This window comes from Streptopelia decaocto (assembly GCF_964273445.1).
Source record: "Streptopelia decaocto genome assembly, chromosome: 3".
NCBI lineage: Eukaryota > Metazoa > Chordata > Aves > Columbiformes > Columbidae > Streptopelia > Streptopelia decaocto.
The window spans coordinates 105,075,449-105,095,850 of NC_138656.1; the positions used below are offsets into that span (position 1 = coordinate 105,075,449).

The window sequence follows — 20,402 nt, forward strand, 5'->3', positions numbered from 1 at the left end:
CCAAACGCTCTGGGGGCCTTGGCACAAGCCAGGTCCTGGCAAAAAGAACGAAATCCAAATTAGAGGGAGATCTAAGTGATTAAAGCAAGACAATGTATGGAGTGCCACGGTCACCTACGGTGCTGGTGTCAGCAGGTCTCCTGTGTTTATCTTGCTCTCCACAGGCACATTCTGCTCACCCCAGGAAGTTTTTGAAAGCTGTTGAAAACTAATACAACCTCCATGAGCTCTGTCCACTGACACTTGACATGCTGCAGAGAAACTGTGCTCCTGACACAGCTCAGCAGCATTAGTAGGTCTAGAAATGACTGTTCCTGCCAAAAAATAAAGTGCTGTTGTTCAAAACTGGATTTTTTTCAGATGGGTTGAAGAGCCCTTGCTCCAGAGGGCCCACCCAATTTCCCCAGGCTATGCAGGGACTTCTGCTCTCTGCTCCAGCTACTTCTGGGCCACTGAGGTATCCAAGTACCCCAGCCGGTGTACTGGGAGCTCTTGCTCACGTAGCTTTGCTGGAGGTCAGCTCCCTTTCTGCTGCCTGGCGCTGCGGCTGCCGGCGGCTCCTGAGCCCTCGGGCAGTGGCCTCACTGGGGCTGCTGCCGGGAAGACAGCCGGAGCATGAGCACATTTGCTAGGCTGTAATCCAGCGTCTGCCGCATGGCATCCCTCTCGCCATCCTCCAAGGATGTATTTTGCTTAGTCTTGGCAGGTACCGTAAGACAATTCACCATGTAAACCAGAGAGACTTTTCCAAAACAATGTTTGATGCCTTTACTGAGGGCTACATAGAGTACAGGTGCATTTATTTCTGTTTCACAGATACCACGAATTACAAAGTTAAAATACATCATCTTAAATATATGTCCTGCTGTTTCCTCTTGCATTTACACAGACTATGTGAAGATTTCATCTGATGTCTTTTATGCTTCAGCTGAAGACAGAAGTAAGGTATTTTTCTACTTCTGATAATAAGCAGCTACTCATAATACATTAAGATGCAGGTAAAGACAGAAACACTAAAACACCAGGCTTCCCTGCCAGGGAGTACTGAAAATATAGGGTTTTCTTTGGAGACTCAACTTTCTATTTTACTTTGCAGTCTGCTAATAGTAACATAGTGATTTTTCTTCTGGGTTACCTACAGGAAATAAACGAGAAGGCCAGGACTGACAATTCTGAAAGCTGATCGCAAAGAGCTGCTCTGCAGTAGGGTGCAAGTCCCTCTCAAGACGCATGACCGCTGGCTGCAGCGAGGCAGCACTGGGGACGTGCCTCCTGCTTTCACTGGAGGATCCACGCCAAGGAGCCCCAGGTACCACAATAGTGCTGGGATCCCACCCGGAAGGGATTGTGCAAATCCTGTGCTCCCTGATGGCTCCCAGGAACCTTGTTTGCTTAAATGGTGGGAGTTCAACTCTGGGGTGATGCTGCTTGTGTACTGGATGGTGGGCTCATTTCTCTTTTCATCTTACATCCCATGGGGGAGAGGACCATGTTCGAAGAGACAGTGACAAACTCAGACCTGGATCAGAGGCTTGCACAGCATGAGGAGTGAATTTGGCCTGTTCTAAATGTCAGGAAAATGAATTTCATGTAACACCCCTTTAAGTGAGATCTGAATCAAATTATTTTACTCTATTTTTTTCTCTGCCAAGAAAAAACCATGATCCTCCTTCAAAGCACCATGTCTGAACTCTTCAAGTACGACACTTCAATTCTAGCACATCTTCATTTTAAAATTCCATTTAAAATTCCATTTTAAAATCAATTTTAAAATGAGCTTCTAAATATTGATTTGCAAGATGAATTGGTCCCTCTTCCAGCGGCACAGATCAGAAATCAGCAGTTGGTGAGGATCTTCGTGCTGTCACTCAGAGCTGGCCAGGAGGGCTTTCTGCCCCGTCTGCACAAACACCCCCACCGCTTATCACGCTTCACCTCGCTTCACCACCCACCTCTCCCATCCCGTCTCACTGTGCAAAGGGTTACTTTGTCAGCAGCAGTTTTGCTCCAGCTGGGCTTCCAGGAACGTGTTTGAAGTTCTGTGGTGTGGGGCTGGGTTCAGCGGCCGTACTCCCGCTCAATGCTTGCCATGAGCTCCTCCTCCGAGTAATCGTATGAGATTGTGGACTGCCCCGCTGGCTTCTTGCTTTCTCTTTGTGGACACCTGCCGGGAAAGGGAACAGGTTATTGGTGCCATGAGAGAGAAACAAGCTCCGAAGGCACAAGATGACCCTTACTCCATTTTTTTGTGAATGGAAAGATCGAGCTGCATGTGGCTTGCTGAGACACAGATACTCTGTCACGTCTAGTTCCCATACCCCACATGCACATCTCTTGCTGACATTTGCTATCACTTGGCATCTATTTTAGTCTGTGAGTTCATTGCAGTACAGTCTTTACAACGCTCCAGATCAAATTCCCAGAATCTTTTGGTGAGTTAGGTTCAGGGCCCAGCTAAAGCACTGCATAACCTTTACGCTAGTTACTAGTTTTAAGGTTTTATGCAGAAAGAGATTTTTCGTTTGTACGTGTAAGTGAAGTGCTTTTCAACCAAAACATGAACTCTGCTCCCTCAAACTGCTCTTATGTCTTTTATTTAGTTTTATATCAGCACAACTCTCGTTTGGTGTTTTTCCTGGAGCCACCTGATGACCCACTGGTGTGGCAGCTGGGTCGTGTGGGTGTCCTACACTTATTTACACTGCACCATGCCCTTGATGGCAAATTCTACTGGCAGCAAGTAGGGTTTAGCAAGACTCTTCTGTTTATTCCTTTTATTCACTTTCTTCCCTCTGATGAGATGTGAGCAACCCAGTTTCCACCGTGGTGAATGAGAGCTGGGAAGAAAGCTAAAAGTCCAAGGGCTCAAACCATACACCAGCAGCCACAGAGCAAATTCCTTGTAAGAATCAGGAAAAGGGCATGTAGAAATCTGACTTAAACACACCACTTACTTATTTAAGCTCTGTACTGTGACAATCCTTAAACTAATTTTAAAATACGTGATGAATTAGAGTCAGAGCTCTTGGCAGCTTGCTTGGGAGCCCACAGAAGAGTCATTGTTTCTCTTAGCGGTTACATAATTTCCCACTGTTAATTATTCTTGATGCTTTGGCTTGCATGGTGACCTCCAAGCACGGGAGAAAACTGACAGGTAAAATTTGAACTTATTGAAACATAGATGTGCTTTTAAAAAGACAAAAAACCCATTTACCATGCACATTCTAGAGTTAACAGGAACAGACAAGGCTGTTTTCATTCCATGAGCAAAAGAAAATAGACTTGCTACTCATGTTCTCTATTGTTGTGGCACAGTTCTATACCATTTAATATGGAAAACCAAAAATAAATTAAAAAATGAGAGGTTCCATCTGGATAAAATTAGAAACTTCTCCACCCTGAGGACAGCAAGCAGAGGAACAGCCTGTTGTTGTGTAGGCTTCATCCTAGGAGTTTTCCAAGACCTGATGGGACAAAGCCTTGAGAAGTCTGGCCTGATCCATCTCGGAGCAGGGAATAGGACTAGAGATCTCCTGAGGTTCTCCCAACCTGAACCTTGATCTCAGAGGGACAGCTCCATTGCCAGCCATTTCTGCTGGTCCTGGAATTATGGGAGAGGCTGTGGCAGGGAAACCCTGAGTGCAGGATGTGGGCAGGACAGGAGCTGGTGCACCACAAGCCTGCTCCTGTGCTCCTCCAGCAGGAGAGGAGGCCCCTCGCTGCTGCTCTTCTTGACACGCTGCAGAGCAGAGCTTGCAGTCACGTTAAATACAGCTGAGGGCTGTTAGATTTTCCAATTCAGAAAATAACAGGTTAGTACATTGAGCGGAAATTTTTTCAAACTCCAGCTGTTCTTCAGGAAGAGAGAAACCTGGAAAGGAGCAATGGTGAGAGAGAAAGAGCTCGCTGAAAAGCATTCCAGAGGAGAATTTGCAGCATGGTAGGACAGCAAAGAAAAAAAGCCAATGCAACTCCATCAAGATTACTGTGCAGACTTCTGGGTATCTCATTACTAAAGTTATTAACAGCTTGGAAGAAGTTTAGAAAGCAGCAACAAAAGTGACTTAAGAGGCTTCAGTAACTTTAGGAAAGGGGAAAGCAAGAAATGTGCTCGATTTCAGCTAAAAGCCTCTCTGTGTTTAAAGATTATTAAGGGAATGAGGAATTTATTTTTTCTAATAGAGAGAAAATGAACTATACAATGAGAAGGATATGCAAAGGGCCTAATAGTCCAAAAGTGAGCAAAAGCACCTTGAGCAAGATGTTGGGCATGGTGTGCCAACCTCCTCAGTGGTGGGGATGGCTGGCAGTGCCCTGAACCTGATGTCAAGCAGCTGTCTGGAGTGGGAGAGACCTGCCTGCAGGCTCTGGTGACAATATCCCTGATGGGTGGCCAGGGTGATAACCTCCTAGGTAGAAACCTGAGTTAAGTGGCTGAAAATTTGGTTGGGGTAAATCTAGGCCATGGTTTGTTATTGTTTTGCTGAGAATGGGAAAGTTCAGGGTTAATCATTAAAATGCCTTCTGCAAGACCTTGCAGCTGAAAGATGGGTCAAAACAACATGCCGGTAACTCTGCCAGGGATATGAGCCTTGGCAGCAATTATAAGATCATTACAGCGTTCCTGGGCTGTGTCCATTGCACTGTCCATGCACTGCCAGATGCTAGAGAGTGGTTCACAAAAGAATTGCAGGGGGAATGAGAGGCAACACAGCACAATCAGGAACACATCCAGATGTGTTCCCATGCACATGAAAGGTGTTTACTAGGGCCTGGTTTAGATGCTTACATGGTGTCACACAAGAATATCTGTAGAACAGGAGGTGCTCACCTACAGCATCTATCTTGTGTGACTGCTCTCTTGGTAGATAGTATTATATCTCCATGTCTAGGTTTTGTTTTGTTTTGTTTTGTTTTCCCTGCTTGACACTTATTTCTTCTTTAATTTGCTTTATGGGAATTTCTTCAGTCAGCAAATCTGTCAAGACAAGGCTAATTTTTGCTCCTTGTAACGTGAGTGCTTATTTAGAATAATTCTAGCCACAGAAACATAAATGATGAGATACCTGTGCATATTAAACATTGTTTCTGGGGTTTGATTTGATTTGATTTCTTCAAACTGCAGTTTTGCTGGGTGCTGGACCATTTCCGAAAAACTGTTTGCATGCAGTGCTGGACCATTTCCAAAAAACTGTTTGCATGCAGTTCTTGCCAGCAGAAATTGCAGCCCTGCTTATCATGGGCTCTACAGGCACTTCACACGTGAGCTGCTCTATGGGGCTCTGCAGTGGGTATAGAGTAAATAATATCTAAATGAAAATAAATTCCTGATCCATCATCCCAGGTCAGGAAACAGTTTCTGTCATCTCAAGTCTCTGCTTTGCGTGTCAAAGATGGAGGGAGAAGGAAAGTCCTGGCAGGGGGTGAGGGGCTGGGGAGCTCAGTGGGGGTGTCTGTGCACCCTCAGAGGAGCTGCTCAGTGGCCACCCCAGCCCAAAGCCCAGTGAGGAGGCTGGAGAGCCCAGGAGAACCCACAGTCCCTGTGAGAGTGCTCCTACGAGCCTTGCTGTTGGGAGGGCCAGGGACAGACGTGTTTTCTGAGTGCTCCCAAACCAGCAGCCTCTCCAGGAGAGCTCCCTGCCAGCTGGGAGGGAAGGGAGGATGGTGGCTGGTGCTTGGGCTCTCCTGTCACTTCCCCCAGCGCAGCTCAGTGTGAGCAGGTCACACAATGGTTAGGACCTGCAGATCAGTCTGCTCTCAAGTGCTGCAGGAGCAGAGGAGCTGCATGACAGTCAGAGCCTAACATTGAAGAGAGATGCTCTTTAGCATAAGGAAATGATGGTATAAATTGTTTTTTCAAACCTTGTTGTTTCATCTGGGTTTCTTTAACACGTGTGTCAAATGGTTCCCATTTTTCTGGGCTCCTCAGTTTAAGAAGGACAAGGAATTACTGAAGGGAGTCCAGCAGCAGGCTACAAAGATGATTAGGGATCTGGAGCATCTTTCTTATGAGGAACGACTGAGAGAGCTGGGTCTGTTTTCAGCCTGGAGAAGGCTGAGAGAGGATCTTATCAGTGTTTATAAATATCTCAGGGATGGGTGTCAAGAGAATGGACCAGACATTTTTTAGTGGTGCCCAACAATAGGATGAGGGGCAATGGGCACAGACTGAAGCACAGGCGATTCCACCTGAACATGAGACAATAGAGTAGTGAGGTGGGTTGCAAACTGGCTTAAGGAGAGAAGCCAGAGAGTGGTAGTCAATGGTGCGGAGTCTAGTTGGAGGCCAGTATCTAGTGGAGTACCTCAGGGGTCAGTACTGGGGCCAGTATTATTCAATATATTCATTAACGATTTAGATGAGGGAATAGAGTGTACTATCAGCAAGTTTGCTGATGGCACCAAGCTGGGAGGAGTGGCTGACACGCCAGAAGGCTGTGCTGCCATCCAGCGAGACCTGGACAAGCTGGAGAGTTGGGTGGGGAATAACCTGATGAAATTTAACAAGGGAAAGTGTAGAGTCCTGCATCTGGGCAGGAACAACCCCAGGTTCCAGTATAGGTTGGGAAATTACATATTAGAGAGCAGTGTAGGGGAAAGGGACCTGGGGGTCCTGGTGGACAACAGGATGACCATGAGCCAGCACTGTGCCCTTGTGGCCAGGAAGGCCAATGGCATCCTGGGGTGTATTAGAAGTGGGGTGGTTAGTAGATTGAGAGAGGTCCTCCTTCCCCTCTACTCCGCCCTGGTGAGACCACATCTGGAATATTGTGTCCAGTTCTGGGCCCCTCAGTTCCAGAAGGACAGGGAACTGCTGGAGAGGGTCCAGCGTAGGGCAACGAAGATGATTAAGGGAGTGGAGCACCTCCCTTATGAAGAAAGGCTGAGGGAGCTGGGTCTCTTTAGTTTGGAGAAGAGGAGACTAAGGGGGGACCTTATTAATGTTTATAAATATATAAAGGGTGAGTGCCATGAGGATGGAGCCAGGCTCTTCTCAGTGGCAAACAATGATAGGACAAGGGGTAATGGGATCAAGCTGGAACACAAGAGGTTCCACTTAAATTTGAGAAAAAACTTCTTCTCAGTAAGGGTGACAGACACTGGAACAGGCTGCCCAGGGAGGTTGTGGAGTCTCCTTCTCTGGAGACATTCAAAACCCGCCTGGACATGTTCCTGTGCGACCTCACCTAGGCGTTCCTGCTCCAGCAGGGGGATTGGACTAGATGATCTTTTGAGGTCCCTTCCAATCCCAAACATACTGTGATGAGGAGAAACTTCTTTGAGGGTGCCAGAGCACTGGAACAGGCTGCCCAGAGAGGTTGTGGAGTCTCCTTCTATGGAGATATTCAAAACCCGCCTGGATGTGTTCCTGTGCAATCTGCTCTGGTGAACCTGCTTTAGCAGGTGGGTTGGACTAGATGATCTCCAGAGGTCCCTTCCAACCCCAACCATTTTGTGATTCTGTGCTCTTGGTGCAGGCAGACTTGGAAGCACAGTCTGCTCAGTAGATTTTGCTTGTGAAAGATTTCAGATTTCTTTTCCTTGGTACCCAGTGCAGTAGGTTCCAAAAATTCCCCTGTCCCTGAAGGACACTCGTGTCTCTATCATTGGAGTGTCTCATGGGTTTTCTCTTATGATTCCTGCAGAGCAAAGAGATGTTATTCTCCTTCTTTACATGGCGCAGAGCCCACAGATGACCAGTGGATGAACCACTGTCTGAGCAACTGAGCAACTCATTGGAGTAATCCTCACCAGCTTTTTACAAGCTCCTTCAATGTGCTTCTCTGACATGTAGACATCATGAATTCTGCATTGCTCATGATCAGGAACAAATCTCTATACTGTACTTGAGCTGGATCTTTTCAGGCAGCACAGCTCCTAGATTTTTTTTAAGTTGGCAAATAGGTAGAAGATAGACTATTTAGGGCTATAAACCATTTGACATCATTCCCACCTGTTTCTTGCACACTGGGAGGCATGCAGGAATAGTTTTCTCTTTATGGTCCCTTCTTTCCAGCTGCCTTCTCCCCCTGAAGATATAACAAAAGCAGGGAGTACTCACTGATGGTTGCTGGTGGTCTCTGGGCCTTGTGAGCTTCTGGTTAACAAAGCCTGGGAATAAAAAGAAAAGAGATATATTTCAGTTACAACATTTTAAAGGTGAGGGAGGTGATTCTGCCCTCTACTCTGCTCTGGTGAGACCCCGCCTGGAGTGCTGCATCCAGCTCTGGAGCCCTGAGTACAGAAAAGACATGGACCTGTTGGAGAGGGGCCAGAAGAGAGACATGAAGATGATGAGAGGGCTGGAGCAGCTCTGCTATGAGGACAGGCTGAGAGAGCTGGGGTTGTTCTGGCTGGAGAAGACAAGACGGGCTTGTTCTGGCTGGAGAAGACAAGACTCTGGGGAGACCTTATTGCAGCCTTTCAGTACTTGAAAGGGGCCTATAAGAAAGCTGGGGACAGACTTTTTATCAGGGCCTGTAGTGACAGGACAAGGGGCAATGGTTTTTGAGTGAAATAGGGTAGGTTTAGATTGGACAAAAGGAAGAATTTCTTTACTATGAGGGTGGTGAGGCACTGGCACAGGCTGCCTAGAGAAGCTGTGGATGGCCCATCCCTGGAAGTGTTCAAGGCTGGGTTGGACGGGGCTTTGAGCAACCTGGTCTAGTGGAAGGTGTCCCTGCCCATGGCTGGGAGGTTGGACTGGATGAGCTTCAAAGGTCCCTGCCAACCCAAACCATTATTTATTTCTGTGAAACCCATCTCTGCCTATGTTGGGTTATGCCTGCTCTGGTTTAAACCCCCAAACAACCTCCGTGGAGACAATATGGGTACAAGGGAGTCCCCGTTACAAACCACCATTCTGCTAGCTCTGTTTCAACATTCAGGGCAGCTGGGCAGTTGCAGGCTACAGAATCAAAATTGCTGAATGTTAATTGATTAAACCTCCCAGATTTCCCATGAATATACACTGCTCCACATGCTGACAAGTAGCGGTACAAAAACACCCACTAAGGAAGGAAGTTATGGCAACATGGACCAAATTCTTTTCACAAAGCCTTTTTCCTGAAATGATCCATCTGGAGTGAAGCACCCACCTTCCCTTGCTGGCAGCCCATAGGTTTCCAATGGGGCACCAGGGGGGCAAGCAAATCCAAACCTAATGGCATTTAAAATGGGAAGATGATGGGACCCTGTGTCTGTCGGAGCCTCCAGCTGGACCAATAATAAAACTACCCCCCTTCAGGCAGATGCTACTGAAAAGAATATAACTTCCATCTTTTTCTACTTCTTCACTGTATTCTCACAGGGAAAGGAAGGGGGACAGGGACAAGGACTGCAGCTTTGCACAAACCTAGGGCCATTTTGGCTTGCCATTGTTTTTTCTGAGCTGCATCCTAAAGCTGGTGGGCCTCCTTCATACAAGTAAGCCTGAATCTCATGATGACACTAACATGTTGAACAGGTAGCACACAGAACCAAAGTAAGAACTTAGCTTCCAGAGAACAGAAATGAAAAGCTGTTCCATCAATGTGGAAAAGAGGAAAAGATTTTTCTGTACAAGATGAAAGAGAAGCAAAGGAACCAGGGAGTGGTGTGGAAGAGCTTGCAGTTCAGAGCCATCGCCATACTGCTGTGCAGTATTTCTGCAGTGCTGGATGGGATCAAGCGATTCCTCAGTAAGATCATGTATCTGCTCTTGAAATAGCTCAAACCTGTGCTGCCTCAAGGTCCAGCAGTGCACAGGACTGGTGCGGGTAAGCATGGGATCTATGGAGGGAAGATAACATTCTGTAAGCAGTGCCAGTACAGCAATGATGGCTTTAGGCACAGTTTTGCTCTGATTTAAATCAGTTGATATTGGTCAGGCTTGTATATGTTGTCTGCTGGCTGGAAATGTCCGCCTGTGTGTCTGTCATTATTGCATGGCACCCAGTTTTTATCCTAGAGGAGATGTTTTCACTACACTCCTTCCTTAGCTGCTTCTCATGTCAACGGACAGGAACTGAGGTTTAAACACAGAGGTCTCAGACACTGCTTGGCAGACAGCTGCTTGTCAGCAAACTGTTCAGCTCTTCCCTGCTTCTTGGGTGGGCTTTGTGCTGCCATGGTCAACTTTGGCTCCCACGCTTGAGCAGGTGAGGGGGCAGCAGCAAAGACACCTCTCTCATGGCACTGGGTCAACGCCTCCTCCAGGCGAGCCCTAAGTGGCTTCCAGTTCTGGAGCTGCAAAAGGTGTCTGCTATCCATGGTCTTTCATGTCCTAGATGTTTGCTTAAAATTACCAACTAAATCTCTATTAAAGACTTGTAACATCTTTTGATACCCACCAGAAAGCACTCCTTTTCAGAAGAGCCCCTGCTCTTTGGTAACACTTTATTATCTCTGGAAGAGCCTGAACTGCTTTTGGAAACAGCTCCTGAGTCCAAGTGGAGACAAGGTGTATTGGATTTGCATGACAAAGTTTTGGCAGCAGGGGATGTACAGGGGTGGCTTCTGCGAGAAGCTGCCAGAAGCTTCCCCCATGTCTGATAGAGCCAATGCCACCTGGCTCCAGTACAGACCTGCCACTGGCCAAGGCCGAGCCCATCAGCAATGGTGGTAGCACCTCTGGGATAACATAGGTGAGAAGGGAAAAAAAACCCCATGCAACTGCATCTGGAGAGAGGAGTAGAGAATATGTGAGAGACGAAACTCTGCAGACACCCAGGTCAGTGCAGAAGGAGGGCAGGCTGTGCTTCAGGCACTGGAGATTCCCCTGCAGCCCATGGTGCAGACCGTGGTGAGGTCAGCTGTCCCCCTGCAGTCATGGAGGTCCAGAGTGGAGCAGAGATCCACCTGCTGCCCAGTGAGGACTCCACACCAGAGCAGGTGGATGCCTGAAGGAGGCTGTGACCTCATGGGAAGCCTACACTGGAGCAGGCTCTTTGCAGACCTGTGGCCCCATGGAGAGGGGAGCCCAGGCTGGAGCAGGTTTGCTGGCAGGGGTTGTAACTGTGTGTAGGACCCACGCTGCAGCAGTCTTTTCCTGAAGGACTGCACCCCATGGGAGGGACCCACACAGAAGCATTTTGTGAAGAACTGCACCCCATGGGAGGGACCCACACAGAAGCATTTTGTGAAGAACTGCAGCCCATGGGAAGGACTCATGTTAGAGAAGTTCATGGACAACTGTCTCCATGGGAGGGACCACACACTGAAGCAGGGGAAGAGTGTGAGGAGTCCTCCCCTGAGGAGGAAGGAGTAGCAGAGACAACGTGCGATGAACTGACCACAACCCCCACTCCCCATCCCCCTGTACTGTTGTGGGGAGCAGACAGAGAATTCAGGAGTGAATGTTGAACCCCAGGAAGAAGGGAGGGGTGGGGGGAAGGCATTTTAAGATTCAGTTTTTATTTCTCATTATTCTACTCTGATTTGATTGGTAATAAGTTAAACTAATTTCCCCAAGTTGAGCCTTTTTTGCTCATGATGGTAATTGGTGAGTGATCTCTCTGTCCTTCTCTCGACCCACGAGCCTTTCATTATGTTTTCTCTCCCCTCTCCAGCTGAGAAGGGGGGTGAAAGAGCAGCTTTGGTGGGCACCTGCCATCCAGCCGGGGTCAGCCCACCACATGAGGCTGTGAGAAAGCTGACGGTGAGGGAAGAGAGCTCCCACCTGGTTATTTAGCAACATTTCTTGGCAATCTCCCACAAGCAACAAGAGCAAGCTGCAGTGCAAAGAGGAGGCCGTGCCGAGCTCTGATGGCTGACTTGTCCTGGGAATGCACCCCACAACACAGCCCCTCGTCCTTGTCATGGCCACCACCCGCTGGGCCCCGGTTTTCTTTCACCAGGTGAAGAACATAATTCATCCTCAGCACCAAGGGGAATACAGTTCTTCAGGAGTGCTTTGATGCTGCTCTTCCCACAGTGAGAACCCAGCCTCCAAGACTTCTGGGCAAAGGATGGGTTTGGATTATTTTAGGGAGGGGTTTCAATTGTACAGTAGGTTGTCTTTTTTTCTTCCCTTGTGGCTGACTCCTCCACATTACGAGCCATACGTGTTGTGTGGGTGGAAGACAGAATTAATTAGTCATCAGGACAGAGCAGCTCTGGTTAGCAAAATCTGCTCTCTCTGCAAAATCAGCTCCCACCTTCTCCGAGAGTTCTGTCAGCAACAACGCTTATTTCCCAAGAGGGTTCAGCATTGGTGTAGGTAGATCTCTACCGACATTTAATCCGGTGCATGAGGAAAAAATAGTGGCGAGTAAAAACAAAGGGCACCTCCAGCATCTGCCTTTCCACCACCATCAGAGCCTCCATTCTTTGGGAGCTGCTCCCAATTAATGAAGGGCGAAGGGTGTATGGCTCTGCAATGCCTGAGTGACACTGTGCACTGGCAGGACACAGGGTAGGGGCTGTCCCAAGCAGTGAGACATAATAAAACTGACCCACCCAGCTCACTCAGGATTGCTGTAATGTGTATGTTGCAAATTCAGCAGATAATTAGTATGAGCCCTTTATGTGGGTTAAGATGATGTGCACATCATGACACTTTAATATTATGGGTTCCTATCCTGCAGCTAAATGGGTAGTTTCTGGCCTGGTTGGCCCAAGCCCTGTTAAGACATAAATGAAGTCAGCTACTCCTTTCTGCAGCTTGCAGTCATCTTTTTATTACCCATCCAGACTGCAGTGTATCTCCTTGTTTTCCACCCTGTTCCTAGAGTGGGCAGATTGTGCTGGGGTCTATTGTGCTATAAAGCCCCACACTGCCACTGCCTCCAAGTTTAAAGGCTTGGATATTAAATTCACCCAGCATGTACTTGGGATCAATTTAACCTAATGAGATGTGAGGTGGAGTGATTTGACAGCCATCACACACACAGTTCAGCCGTCCTTTACATTGGGGCAGCGGCTCCTAGGAGCAAGGTGGAGCGGAAAGCTGGAGGAAGGAATTATTTCTCTCTACTTCACGCACGAACCAGCATTCCCAGGGTGCAGCTTCATACTCCCTAAACCTGGTGGGAGCGGTGGACGGCGTTCCTCACGGGTCCTGTCAGCCCTCACCCCCTGTCTGTCTCCTTCTGTCAGCTCTGGCAGCTGTGGGTGAACTGGGTGAGAACACTGTCTCCTGGGACCCACAGGGCAATATGTGGCCGTGCACCTTTGCTGTTTCTGAGCTGTGTTGAAATTGCTCAACTACGGTCTCAACTGTTAAAGTCACATCATTTCCAAAACTGGGTGACCAAATTCAAGCTGCCTCTTGAGGATGGTCCCTCTGTTGGCCCCTGAGCTATGCCCAAGTGTTATTTGGGAGACTGCAAGTTCACCCTGGCCAAAATGATACCAGGGACCATCCTAGCACCTCAGTGGGGCAGACCATCACGGTCTGATGCCAGGCAGCTGCTATGGTATGGTGTACCTGTGGAGACATAGCCCTGAGATGGAGTAGAGATACAGACCCTGAGTGGTCCCATCATACAGGAGAGCTAGACAGTGGCTGAGCCACCTAAAACATCTACACAGGAACAGTGTTGTCCCCTGACAGTGCTGGGTTGTGGTTTTGCAGAGTGGCTTTTCTGCAGGATGTAAGCTAGTGCCCCCTTCCCTGCCTCTGCTCCTCCCAAATGCCTCTTCACAAACACCTTGCAAACTGCACCAGGGGGCCTGTCTGAGCTGAAATGAAAATCCCCTCCCCTGGAGGGTGGCAGGTGATGTCAGCCGGAGTGCATCGCAGATGCAGTTTGCAGCAGAGCTGCAGATGGCTGAGCTGGTACAGCAGAAGGGCAGCACCCTCCAGCGACGCCAGCAAACGATGCGGGTGGCTAAGCCAGTCATCACTGCTGAGAACAGCCTCTCATGAACATGCAGCTGGAGTTATCGCTGGCGAAAAAAACAACCAAACAACCCTCAAACCAACCAAACAAAAAACAAAAACAAAACACCAAACCAAAAAGCCCTATTTTACCTAATGTGCCAGAAGGTACCAAGCGGGACATGTAGCCCCAGCTGCATCCTAGGCAAAGCACTCCCAGCCTTGCTCCGGTCTGCAGCAACATCCTCTGGCCAGCCAAGGAATGAGGAACAGGCGGTGGACGGGAAATGGGCAGGGATGCAGGGAGTTCCCACGCTTCTCCTCTCCTGCCAACTCAAACACCAGCTGCCAGCTGCTCCGCGCATGCCCTGTGCTTGGTTTTTATAATAGATCAGGAATGGTTTCAGGGCAAAAGCGACCCGTGCTCTGCTGAGTGATGTTAGGGAAAAAAACAACTAGTCTGCAGTTTTCTGAGTCCAGCTGCAATACAGCTGTGCTGGGAGAGTTACAGTGGCCGAGAGGACAGCACAGTCACTGCTTGCTGGGTTCTGGTGAAATTTTAGGTGCTTTAAAAAAGACATGGAAGATAAAGTGAAAGAGAGGAAGACCTTTTGCTCCTCAGCTGCTAGAGCCACACCTGCACATTAACTGTAGGATCTGAAATAATCTGACTTTGGAGTTTTCCCTTAGCTGCTTCAAGTTCAAGGAGTGCCAGTTGTTCAGCTGGAAAAAAGACCTTTTCTGAAGCTCCTGGCCCATGGGGCACGGCTCCCTGCAAGACTATAGGAAGAGGTCTTGACTCCAGGGCATTTTTGACCATTAAAGCGAACAGGAAGAAAATGCTAAAATAAATTGCAAACAGCATTGAATTATAAAGATTAAATTGCTGTTGGGGGAAGCATATTTTAACAAGAGTAGAAAAATAAACCTGAGTTCCTAGAAGAAACTAATGGGGTGTCACATTAAATGTCCCCACAGGACCCCTACATGTCTGCAGCTGGGACCAGCCAGCCATGAGATGGTGCTGCGCCACACCAACCTGCAGAAACAACATTCATCTGGCTGAAAAAAACCCCAAACAGGCAGAGCTTTGAAGACCTGTATATTTTGAAAGTACACGACTGTGCCTCTGGCAGACGGTTAGTACACCCTCTACCCATGTGGTTGCTGCACTGTGGCTGGGGAGGTCAGCTTACTGTAATCACATCCCGTCTCCAGTCAGAAGGACGGATGGTGCCATGGAAAAAGCTGTTAAAAGCAAGACCCTAACACGTCTGCTTGATTTTTCCATTTCAAGAAGTCAATGGGGAAATACCTGTGGCTGCGACCTCTCCCCTGGCTTCCACAGAGACCTGCCACCCTGCTCTGTGCTCTGGCAGCACATTCAAAACAACTAAAAATTTTTCTGTACTTAGCAAAGAAGGAAAAACCATGTACAACTATCTGGAATCGAGGCAAAACCTGAAAATGGATGTTTGATGATGATAAGGAGGTACTGGGGTCTGCTTCAAGCTGGGATTGGGTTCCTCATCAGGATTTGGTTCCCAGCCTGTTCTGCTGTGCTTTCAGCCTTCTCACTCCCAAGCACTATTTGAATGCAACAGAGGTGGATCAAGCCTTTAAATGCAGCCATGTCCCTCTCCACCAACCCTTGCCACCTGGCCTGACCACCCATCGGCACTGCCAGCTTGCTGCTGGGTGACAAAGTGCATGGGAGTTCAGGTAGGAAAGCCCAACGCTGATGCACATCATGGCCAAGAGAAACCCAACTGTGACAGCAGAGATCTGAGTCCTACCTGCAGGCAATGTCTCTCTTCTGGCCAGCAGCAAAACTCCCACCAGCCAGAATCTGCTCCTCCACAGGCTGTTTCTCATCACACTTTTTTACTGTAATGTCCCCTTGTTGCCTTTCCTCCTCCTCCCTCATCTTTTCCCCATTAGCCCTGCTCAATCAACCCCTCCGTTCTTCTCTGAAATTTCTTTGCCTGTCCCCCAGATTGCACAGCCGAACAGGGCAGAGCAAGGAATTTCCCTTCACAAGACAGAAACTACAAAGCCTGGCTGAGAAGCTGGCAAGACTGAGAAAAATTGTCCTCAAAATTCCTAGCAAGGAACTAGTGACGCAAGGAAGCTGGTATCCCTTTCCAGAAACCTCCTCCACTGGCCTCATGGGAAGGGTGGGACTGCAGTTTGCACAACAACCTAAAAGACTAAATTGCATCCAGTAAACAAGCAAAACTACGTGCTGCAAACAATTTCCTCCCTCCTTCTCTCAGGCTAGTGACTTTTTAGGCCTCAAGGAGTCAGAAAGGTAAGGCCATCACTGCTGTCTCAACAGGACCATGACCACCTCAGGTTCAGGTAAAGGAAGTGCTACCAAGAAGAGCTTCAGGTTTGCCCTGAAAATACCTAAGACTTCTCTTGTATGTCTTTTATATCTTTGAAACACACTAGTAATTCTTTGCTGTCTTTCAAACAACCTGTTGGGGTTCAACCAGAGACGTGAACTGTCATGATGAGGAGGCAAATAAGATGCTCGGCATTGCCGTCACCTCACGGGTGGCACGGCTACATGCCGCACTCACTTGGCCACACTGGGTGACCAAAGCTTTCATTCACTTCATTCATTCAAAGTATTCATTTCACTTCAGGGTGAATTTTGAGGGCCCTCACAGATGCCTCTATGCTCCAAGGCCTGATGGTGTCCCCGCCCTGGGTTTGCCCCATGTGTGAACACAAGCTGGGGTGGCTGAAGAGGTGCTATAGGTTCCTCACCATCATTTCTGCCAGAGGAGGAGGTTTGCAGCAGGAAGCTGGGCATGGTAACCCCCCCATGCCACCTCAGGGGCCACATCTTCATCCTTTCTGATTTGCTCTCTGTAATTATTTCACTAGTACCTACTGCCACGGCATACTGTCTCTTTACTGATTTTTGTAGATGGGGCAGCTCTGTTGCCTGGCTGATATGTAATTAACCAGAATATACATCACTTCAGAACAGAGCTAAAATACCACTTTATGCACGTGAAAATTCACAATGATACAATTATTATTTTTAAAGATATAGCCATGATATTCACACGGGGAGACAGAGGAAACATGGACACCAGCAACCTCTATTCCAATAAGAAAAGATAGATGGAGGAAGCCAGGACTGCTCATAAATGGGAGTCCCTCAGAGGAGAAAGCAGTGCTGAACTGAACTTCCATTCACACCACAGGAGGGTTTGGAACTGAAAGGGCAGATAAAAAATATGATAAGATCTTTATTTTTTTCTCATTTCCAAATCTTATTTTCTTTGGTGCTTTTCTTTAAAACTTGTCTAAAAAAGGGTTTCTCATATTGAACCCTGACAAGTTTCCTAATGGCAAAATTATTTTATATTAAAGTCATCCTTACCCCATGGACATGCAGCCTGGCAATGGAAACAATACACTTCTGAAAGAGCAAAACTGAGGCATGCAAGGCAGAGTCCTGGGCCCTAAATATGGATTTATATTTTTAAATTCAATAGTCTGATGACTTTTGTGCATCTGTATGGAGCAGTGTTTATCTAACAAACAGCACACAACCTCCAAAGCCAAGCTAAGATGAAAGAAGCCAGTGATTTTTTGCCTTATTGTCAGATGATATAGATGCTACTGTTATTTTCGGAGAGCAAAAACGAAAGATAAATCTCTGCTCCCTCAGAGGCAAACCCACTATTTGCTAAACAGAAAGAGGCTGAAATGCTTCTTCAGGAAGAGACAGACTGCAATTGCAGTGAATTGGCAGATATTAAACAGCAGCTTTATGTTCACATTTTCAAACTTCTGTTTCCAAGCCTGACCAAGGGAAAAGCCTGAGCCGTACTTTATACAGCTGAGCTATTTCCACAAGACAGGAAAAGAAACTTTCAGTAGCACAGGGAAAGTGGAGAAGGGGATGGACCTTTTCCGGACGGTATTTCCCTTGCACCAGAGAGAAAACTCAAAAAGCAGCAGCAAATGGGACCGAGCCTGGTTTGCCAGCAAAGATAAGAACTTAATGCCATTTACAGTGTGAGGAAGCCACGGCTGCAGCAGTTCGCCCCGGCTATGCCAGGACTGCCCGCTTCAGCGGGGACCCCCAGGGAAGGAGGGTCCCGGAGGCGCCTCCAGGAGTGTCCGCCCGGTCGCGGGGTCCCGGGCACTTACCGCCTGCTCGGGGGGGGACTCGCCGCCGCCTCCCGCCGCCGCGTCCCCGCAGCTCCCGGCGTCCCGGGGCGGGGAGACTCCGCTGCCGGCGGGGGCTCGGCGGGCGGGGGCGGGCAGCGCCGCCGCCACCTCGCACTCGGCCAGCACCTTCTCCAGCAGCTCTCGGTTCTCCGCCGCCGCTCCGCCCGCGGGCACCGCTTGGCCCCCGGCCGCCCCCGCCGCCGCGCCCCGCCGCCGGCTGCTGCCGCTGCCCATGGCCGCCGCTCCCGGCGCCAAGGGGCTGTGCCGGGGGGGCGCGGCGGGACGCGCTCCCAGGCCCCGCCGCCGCTCCCGGCCGGGGCGGGCGCGGCTCTTGGCCGCTTCTCAGAGCCCGGGTCTCACAAAACCTTTTTATTTTTTCGGGGGGGAGCGCAGAATCCCACCCAGCAGCGCCCCAAAGGCCAAGGGAAGGAAGCCGCGGTGCGGGGGAGGGATGCACGGACGTTTCTAGCCACATTTTTTGGAGCCCAGAGTGCAGGCAGGCTGCTTCACCCTGCTTATCCTTCTAAAACCTTCAAAACCAGCCCGTTACCTCAAACACTTTCAAAAACAGCCTGTTGTCTCAGGCCTCCTGAGCCTCCCGTCTCCCGGAGCTGGGGAAGGGTTGGGGGGAAGCTGTCTTCTTCAGGGACCATGCAGCAGGAACAGCAATCCTGGGCTAAGTTCGAGCACACAGACGCAGACGAGTCTTGCAGACCTTTGGAAAAAAATGCAGCTTGGAGGATGTCATCTAGGGCAGGTTTTGGGCATTGAGTGACAGGTCTGGCAGTGTTCCTGGGCTAGGGAGATTTTCTGGCCTTGGACTAACCGGTGAAAGGAGTGGAGTTTCGGGACAGCCCCCGTGTAAAGGAGGGGACATCTGGGCACCTCTGCAGCCCATCTGCATGGCCGAAGTCACACTCTCCTTCTGAGCAGCCTGCTGAGCCCATGGAGCAGATCCCCTAACAATCCTCAGCGGGTTCTTTTGGTCTTTGCTTCCAAGAATGCTTCTTGGTGACAACCAATTATAGGATGATGGGCAATGAGTACAAACTGGAACACAAGAGATTCCACTTAAATTTGAGAAGAAACTTCTTCTATTGAAGGTGCCAGAGCACTGGAACAGGCTGCCCAGGGGAGTTGTGGATTCTCCTTCTCTGGAGACATTCAAAACCTGCCTGGACACCTTCCTGTGTAACCTCATCTAGGTGTTCCTGCTCTGGCAGGGGGATTGGACTAGATGATCTTTTGAGGTGCATGGGAAGGAGAGCAGGTCCTGCAGGGCTGCTGCTCCCATCCTTCCAAACTAGATAAAAGCAAGAGGGCCGGAGGTGTGACTCTTCTCACTGCTCCTCATCACTGATTGCAATGATTGCATCTACCAGTCATTCATTCTGCTGTTTCTTTCTACACCACCAAGCTAAAGCCCAGGCCTTTGCAACTGAGGGGCTAGAAGAGGGAAGGCAATAGGTGGTCAGATCATTGCCAGATGCATTTTCTGCACAAAGAGATCAGCTGGAAGTCTGGGGGTATAGTGACATATGTGGGGCCTGGCTACAGGGAAGGGGAGATGACAGAGAAGATGCTCTGAACCTGAGGCAGGTCTTAGAGAAAGAAGTGATGTGGAGGAGATGGGCGAGCTGAACAAGGAATTAAATAGCCCCAAACAAAATGCGCAGCATATGAAATGGCTGAAGGATGCAAGGTGAGGATCTACCATCATTCTACTCTGACCTGGTAGCACATGCTTTAAGAAGAACTTTCTCTTGGCAGGACCAAGACACTCTCAGTGACCATGTGGTTATATTTACTGAGTGGTTAAAGGCAGCCCTGTCTCTCTCCATGTACTGTGTGGCTCCAGGCACCGGCCCATCTCATGTGCATTAGTGTGATCGGCTGTTCCAGCTGGAGGAGAAGTGAGGGAGTTTTGAACTTGGCCCTACTAACCACATGGAGGGAGCTCAGTCCCAAGCTTCAACTCAAGCTGCTTCCTTGAAATAACCCAACTGACATAATTTCATCCTAGGAAAGAACATTCCTGTAGTCTTATTATTTTTTGGATAAGATGTGAGCATCTCTGAAAGCAGAGGAGGCAGCTGGGGCTTCAGGCTGGGTGGGAGCAGAGGTTTTTATCAGCTCCTGTGGGCTTGAGCAGAGCTGTTCCTTGGGGCTTGCTGGGACACTGGGCTTTGCTGCCTTCTCCTGGACTGTTTTCTCAGTCTGTAGGAGGCAACATTTCTGAGCTTCTCCCAGTCTGAGTGGTACTTGGGCTCTTGGGGTGCTGCAGGTTGAGGTTTGTCACGTGTGGCATGTCCCTCCCCAAGGGAGAAGGCTCTGCAGGCATCAGGGACAAGAGAGTTCCCCAAAAGAAGTGAGCAAATTCCTCCTCCTCCATCCCTGCAGACTG

At 48.9% G+C, this 20,402-nt stretch overlaps 1 protein-coding gene across 1 annotated transcript; it reads right to left on the reverse strand.

Moving 5' to 3' along the window:
• Positions 1-767: 767 nt before the first annotated feature.
• CYS1 (cystin 1) lies at positions 768-18,411 on the reverse strand. The gene is made up of 3 exons (XM_082048849.1): positions 17,978-18,411; positions 8,063-8,112; positions 768-2,164 (listed from the first exon to the last, which is right to left on the reverse strand). The coding sequence occupies exons 1-3, from the start codon at positions 18,230-18,232 to the stop codon at positions 2,059-2,061; spliced, it is 411 nt and encodes a 136-aa protein (XP_081904975.1). The 5' UTR covers positions 18,233-18,411; the 3' UTR covers positions 768-2,058.
• Between the last annotated feature and the right edge of the window lie 1,991 nt (positions 18,412-20,402).

Excerpts from the sequence above, each read along its gene's own strand:
- CYS1 (XM_082048849.1), bottom strand. The coding sequence starts at position 18,232 with ATGGGCAGCGGCAGCAGCCGGCGGCGGGGCGCGGCGGCGGGGGCGGCC. Across the intron at positions 8,113-17,977 it reads AGTCCCCCCCCGAGCAGGCG|GCTTTGTTAACCAGAAGCTC; the intron begins GTAAGTGCCCGG and ends TTTTATTCCCAG. Across the intron at positions 2,165-8,062 it reads GAGACCACCAGCAACCATCA|GTGTCCACAAAGAGAAAGCA; the intron begins GTGAGTACTCCC and ends CTTTCCCGGCAG.